The sequence below is a fragment of the Ictidomys tridecemlineatus genome, chromosome 6, assembly GCF_052094955.1.
Source record: "Ictidomys tridecemlineatus isolate mIctTri1 chromosome 6, mIctTri1.hap1, whole genome shotgun sequence".
NCBI lineage: Eukaryota > Metazoa > Chordata > Mammalia > Rodentia > Sciuridae > Ictidomys > Ictidomys tridecemlineatus.
This window is the reverse complement of record NC_135482.1, coordinates 59,557,057-59,563,683: the sequence shown is the minus strand read 5'-3', so window position 1 is coordinate 59,563,683 and position 6,627 is coordinate 59,557,057. Positions and strand designations below refer to the sequence as shown.

At 31.5% G+C, this 6,627-nt stretch overlaps 1 protein-coding gene and 1 pseudogene across 1 annotated transcript; one reads left to right on the top strand and one right to left on the bottom strand.

The window, feature by feature from the left end:
* Window positions 1-1,787: 1,787 nt before the first annotated feature.
* Window positions 1,788-2,928, top strand: LOC101961611 (ubiquitin carboxyl-terminal hydrolase isozyme L5 pseudogene; annotated as a pseudogene).
* A 2,655-nt stretch (window positions 2,929-5,583) lies between these two features.
* On the bottom strand, window positions 5,584-6,522 carry LOC101961325 (olfactory receptor 6C3). Its single transcript, XM_005341702.1, has one exon. The coding sequence runs from the start codon at window positions 6,520-6,522 to the stop codon at window positions 5,584-5,586; it is 939 nt and encodes a 312-aa protein (XP_005341759.1).
* Between the last annotated feature and the right edge of the window lie 105 nt (window positions 6,523-6,627).

The following is a 6,627-nucleotide window of genomic DNA, read 5'->3' as shown; positions in this document are numbered from 1 at the left end:
TAGATAATGTCTGAATTATCACAATTGTTTAAAAAATTAGGAATAACAAAGAAGATTCTTATTCTGGTTATATAATACTGTTAACATCCATATGTAGATGTTGAGGTATGAGTACATAGTGTATGCATGCATAATCAATTATTATATTATTTATGAGACATTATCTCAGATATTTTACATGTATTATTTCACTGTTTACTTGTTTTGTGCATGAACCTCAGTCAAAAAGTAAACCCCAATGTTTCTTGTATACAAAATGAAAAGCACTTGAAATAGTTTGACATGGTCTAGAAATCTAGGGTAGAGTTGTTGCTATAATTTTTTTTCTTCAAATAAAACTGGGAGACTAATATACATGGGTTGGTATACTGGATAAACTAAGTAGAAGATGAGTTCATGATTCATGATATGTGTTGAAGCCAGAGAGAGCAATTGGGAAGAGTTTTGCCACTGCTTTGAGAACTTTATAATCTTATTATCGCTATATATTGAAGAAACACTGGGGTTTATTACTTGATTCAATCAGTCCATGCACAAAGCAAACAGGAAAACTGTGCAATTCATACATGTTAATACTCTGGGCTAATGTCTTGTAAATCTTTAATCAAGAAATAATGTGATTCTTTATAACATAAACTATGAGATGATAAGAATGAAAACTAAAGTGACAGCAAAAGAAGACAAGGTTTATCAAAGCCTTAGGACAAAAATGAGCTCACATTTAGAAATTATTGTGGGGTTGACCATAATATAAGGTAAACAGCAGAAAATTCAACCTCTATCATCATCAATGATAACATTGCCTGTACTATTTCTCCCCATGAGAATTTTAGAACATTTAGGGAAGAATCACCCTTTTTCATTACAATATTCTCCAAACTTGTCATAACAAAATTAAGTATAATGTGAATAATCATAATAAAATAATATAAAGTTCTTTAAAAACAGTCATTTTTTTATCAGAAACATCTAATACACTATCTCAAATGAAAGTAAATTAGTATATTGTAAATACATGACTCTGATTTGTGATATTAGAGAAGTAGACATATCCCATAATTGCCACCCATAATCTCCAAAATATTGAATTCTCAAAACATCTATTTCACTTTGTTCATTTACTATAAATTAGAAATAATACTACTTATTGCATATGGCTTGCTTAATACAAAATAGAGTATTTAGAATAGTATCACAGATGTTGTTTCTTGTCCCTACTGTTAAAATCTCCAAAGTCATTTGTAGAAGTCACTTTCAGTTCTCCATAAAGTTAAACTCTTACCAGTTCATTGTAATTTTAATCATTTTTCATGTGTAAGTTTCTTTTATTGGTGCATATTAAGTATAAGAATGATAGGTTTCATTGTGGTATTTTGTACATGCTTATAACATGATTTAATCAAATTGAATTCATTTTTCTTGGCAAATTTTGCATTTTCTGCTCTCTCTTTCTCATATGTCTATAATTTTGGCAGTTATTTAATAGACCCAAAGAAAAATAAATCTGACTAATGGTGAATATTAATTATATATACCTCATAAAATAGTTGAGAGGATTAAATGAGTCCCTAGGTTTAAATTTAAACAGTCATATGAACACCTACACTCTAGATTTGTAGGTGATGTCCAACTGTTTCAATAATTATTCTACCAGACAAGCTCAGCAACAGGTTTGCTCAGATCTATGGCCAAGGGCAGCTGGTGCTGGGGACTAAGGAGAATGCAAGGTGGAGTGTGTGTGTGTGTGTGTGTGTGTGTGTGTGTGTGTGTGTGTGTGGCCAGGGCCAATGACTGGAAATGCCAGGGAGTGGTGCCTCATGGAAAGTGACCCAAGGTCTTTCCTGAGCTCATTAAAGGATTCAATTGCCATCGGTCCCAAGTAGAAGAAATATGGAGTTTAGAGCCTGAGAATTTTGAAAAGTTAAAGCTAGTTCATGGCTTAATTTTTATTTTAAAGTGGCATCCAGAAGAACCAGCAGGCACTGTTATTCAGGATTTCAGACTCGACATGATGTTTTTTGTGAAGCAGGTAATTAACAATGCATGTGCTACTCAAGCCATTGCAAGTGTGTTATTGAAATGTACCCATCGAGATGACCTTTTAGGAGAGACATTATGAGATTTTAAAGAATTGTCACAGAGTTTTGATGCAGCTATAAAGGATTTGTCCCTCCCTGAGGAATTCAAATGTGATTTGACAGGTACACCACAGTTTTGCCAGACAGCAAATTTTTGAATTTAATGCAAAGACATCGGCCAAAGAAGATGTTTTTCATTTTGTCAGTTATATTTCTGTTAATGGAAGACTGTATGAAGTAGATGGTTTAAAAGAAGGACCAATTGATTTAGGTGCATGCAATCTAGATGACAAGATCAGCAAAGTATGGGCAGACATAGAAAAATTTATACAAATGTACAGTGAAGGTGAAATTCAATTTAATTTGATGGTCATGTGTCTTACAGAAAACTGATATATGAGCAGAAGATAGCAGAGGTTCAAAGACAACTTTCAGAGGAACCTATGAATACAGATCAGGGTAGCAATATGTTAAATGCTATTTTATCAGAAGTTGCCAAAACTCAGACATTTATTGAAGAAGTACAAATTTTAAAAAAGATACAAGATTGTGGCTGGGGTTTGGTTTATCTGTGGAGAGCTTGCCTAGCACGTTTGATCCTCAGCACCACATAAAAATAAATGAAATAAAGGTATTGTGTCCATATATAACTAAACAATATATGTGTGTGTGTATTTTAAATCTTGTATCTATATTTAGATATAGATACAAGATTTAAAATATCAGAAGGGAGCATGATTATCTGCCTTTCATTATGGAATTGTTGAAGACTTTAGCAGAACATCAGCAGTTAATACCTCTTGTAGAAAAGGCAAAAGAAAAACAGTGCAAAGAAAGCTTAGGAAATTAAATGAAGAGGATACTTTCTGCTTTTACATTTATTTTTATGGCAATACTTAGTATAAGGAACTTTGAGCAACATCCTCATTGACTCAGTGCACTTTTGGCAACACTACCAATCTGTCTTTTCAATACATGATTAATAAAATTTTTCACTACCTATATCATGTGCATGCAGTGCGTATTAAATAAAAGTGATACTGAGAGTGCTTGCCCAAATTCCATTGTTTGACATTGGATCTGAGAACTCTTGTTGGTATTCTGGATATAATATATAACTACAGTAAAGAACCCAGAAAACACATAAAATATATTCTTTACCTCTAATTGTTCTAATTAATTGATCGGTTCCTTAGCTTAAGTACTTTAGATTTTTAAATGTCAGATCTTAATTAAATTGGGTGATCTGTTTCTTCTTATAATTAATGAAAAAATCAATATTTATGTTTTTCATATATGTTTTTAGGATATTAAAACTGAATTTTTCCTCTTATACCACTTAATTTATTTTAATTCAGATCCTTTGAAAAGAGCATAACTATAGTTTCTAGTAATTTCCATTGCTTCCAATAGAAAAGGGATGGTTATATATTGTAATTTCATTTTAGCAAACTTTCTTCAAGTGTTTGTGTTACTTTGGAGAACATATTATAGAATTATTGTAGGAATATCTGAATATAATGCCTCATAACAAATTTCCAAGAACAAATTTCAATGCTTAAAGAGTTTGGTGTTATTCTCAATTTGGCAAACATTTCAAGCTGTTAAGGTGTTTGTAATGAAAAATTTGAGCTTTGACAATTAAGATTATCTGCTTTTAAAAACAATGGCAGTTGTGATAGAGTCCTTCTGTGATAATTAGAACAAAATTAATATAGGTCAGTTTCCAAGAGCCCTGTAATATACAATGTACTCACAGAGGATTTTTTTTTTTTTTGTGAGCAGGGGAAGGTCATATTGGTTTTTATTTTATAAAATACCACTGAACTGTATTCATGCTTCTGGTTTTCTTTTCCAAGATATATGCTAAAGAATATTTATAAAACTTCTGTTTATATAATAAATAAACAAATTTTTCCAAATTTTACTAAAATTTGTATGTGACTTTTTAGCATTTTATAATTTATTACTATTACTTTATTATTTATTATTTATGACTTTAATATAATTTATTTTATTAGGGGGAATGCATACCTATTATTCAGCTCCAGCACATGAATTTTTTATGATTGTCTTATTCTGATTAATTTTGGTATTATTAATTAACTTATAACTTATGAGGGGAGGCTTGTGGTAAAATTGAGTAGAAAAATTAATGAAATATTTTTCATATATAATTTCACTTGGAGGCACTATAAAATATGTGTGTTTTTACTTATTTGTGGGTATATAGATATTTTGCTCTTGATATGGTAGTAGTTTTGGAGAGTTTCAAAGCTCTGTTACAATTTTTAAAAATGTTTTCCTAAGGATGTTCTTAGGCTCATCTTGATCTCATTCATTCACTTCAGTTTAATTTCTATATTTTCTTTTATTGAGGCTTAAATTTTGTAAAGCAACGCTAGGATTATCGTAGAAAGTATTATCAATAATCACATAAATCAGTGGAATAGAAGACAGGACCTACAAACATTTATTTTTCATCTAATCACTTAATTTTTAAGAAAGGTGTCAAAGCAATCAAACAGGGAAGGAGAGTCTTCAACAAATGGAGGCAGGATAGTGGAGCTGAATATCCACTTGGAAGAAATGAATCACAAGCCCCCTACTTCACAAAAATAAATTTAAGTTGAATCATAGACATAAATGTAATTGCTAAAAAAATATAAACTTTTTTTTCAAGAACACTTTAGTGAATATATTTGTGACTTGAGAGTAGCCAAAGATTTCTTGGGTCACAGAAAGCATTAACCATAAAAGATCTAGAATTAAGGTTCATAAAAATTCAAAGCTTACTTTTGAATGACACTTTAACAAGAGTAGCTTGTATAGAATGACGTTTTTAAAATATCTTAATAAACTCAAGTTAATAGATATAAGGATTTTTTCCTTAGATTTAATTCTTACAAAAATCCATTGTAGAATTTTCCATAGTTTAAGATAGTTCATCTACTTCTTTGATCATCGCAAATGCATTGTGATACCATTAATTTGTTCTGCTTGTGAACAAAGAAGTATAATGCTTAAAAAAAACCAAAATTATTTGACCATATAATAATACTGAAAAACTTTTATTGTATCTTCTGCTCTTATCCTCTTATTACTTCTCCGCATTATTGTCACACTTATTATTAGTATTAACATTTATTTAATTACCAGGTAAGAATGAAAATTTTGAAGTTCCCATTCATTCCAACCCTCTTTCCATCAAACTCAATGACATTTGTCTATTCCAAAGCAAACTACTTCTATTTAAAATCATGGTCATTAACCCAGGTCTTCTTCTTTGCTCAAATATATTTGACTAAAATATTTGAAATGTCAGAAAATTCTGCAGCAATATTTAGCTTTATCAAATTTATTAAGAACAACATGACAGAAAGCTTAACAATGAAATGCGGAAGGAAAAAAACAACTAACAATAATATGAAGGAAATGTGTTGAGAGGTTGTTCATAATAGAAAACACTTATAAGAACTTTATTTTTCTATCATTACTAACACTTTCATTTACCAGAGAGATGCATCACTTTCTGGATGGTGTCCTTAAAGGCTTGCTTCACTTGCTGATTCCTCAGAGAGTATATAAATGGATTCATCATGGGAGCAACAGAGGTATTGAGAATAGTGACTCTTTTGGTCATTGATGATGTTTCTCTTGCAGAGGGATTAAGATAAATGAATATGCAACTTCCATAAGAGATGGAAATGACAATCATGTGAGAGGAACAGGTAGAAAATGCCTTTTTTCTCTGACTGGCAGAAGGGAGTTTCAAAATTGTCCTTATGATGAACATGTAGGATAGAATTATTAATGCCAAAGTGAAAAGCAGAATCATTATTGCAGAGTAAACTCCGACCACTTGTAGGAGCCATTTGTCTGAGCAGGATAAGTTCAATAAGGCAAAGTAGTCACAAGCAAAGTGATCAATGACATTGGAGCCACAGTAATCTAACTGGTGAAAAAGAATAACTAGTGGGAAGATGTTTAAGAATCCTGCCAGCCAAGCACAAAACACAAGCAATATGCAGACTCTCTTGTTCATGATGGTGGTATAATGCAGGGGTTTGCAGATGGCTACATAGCGATCATAGGACATGGTCGTTAGAAGGTAAAATTCAGTTGTACCCAGGAAGATAGAGAAAAACAACTGAGCCATGCAATCATCATATGAAATTGATTTGTCCTTAGTAATAATTGCGCCCAGGAATCTAGGGGTACAGACAGTTGTAAAGGTGATTTCTAATATAGAGAAGTTCCTGAGGAAGAAATACATAGGAGTCTGTAGATGGGAGTCCACCAAGGTGAGAGTGATGATTGTCAGATTTCCAGCAACGCTCAATATATATGTGATAATTAAACAGATGAAAATCACAACCTGAAGCTCTGGGTCATCTGTTAGCCCTAGTAGAATGAATTCTTTGGGTACAGTGTGATTTCTCATTGTCAATCCTTTTTTCCCCTCCGTTTTAGAACATAAAGTGTATGTTCTCCTATAATATAAAAAAAAAATTAGAATGAAATTGAAGATAGGGCAAAACACTTTAAA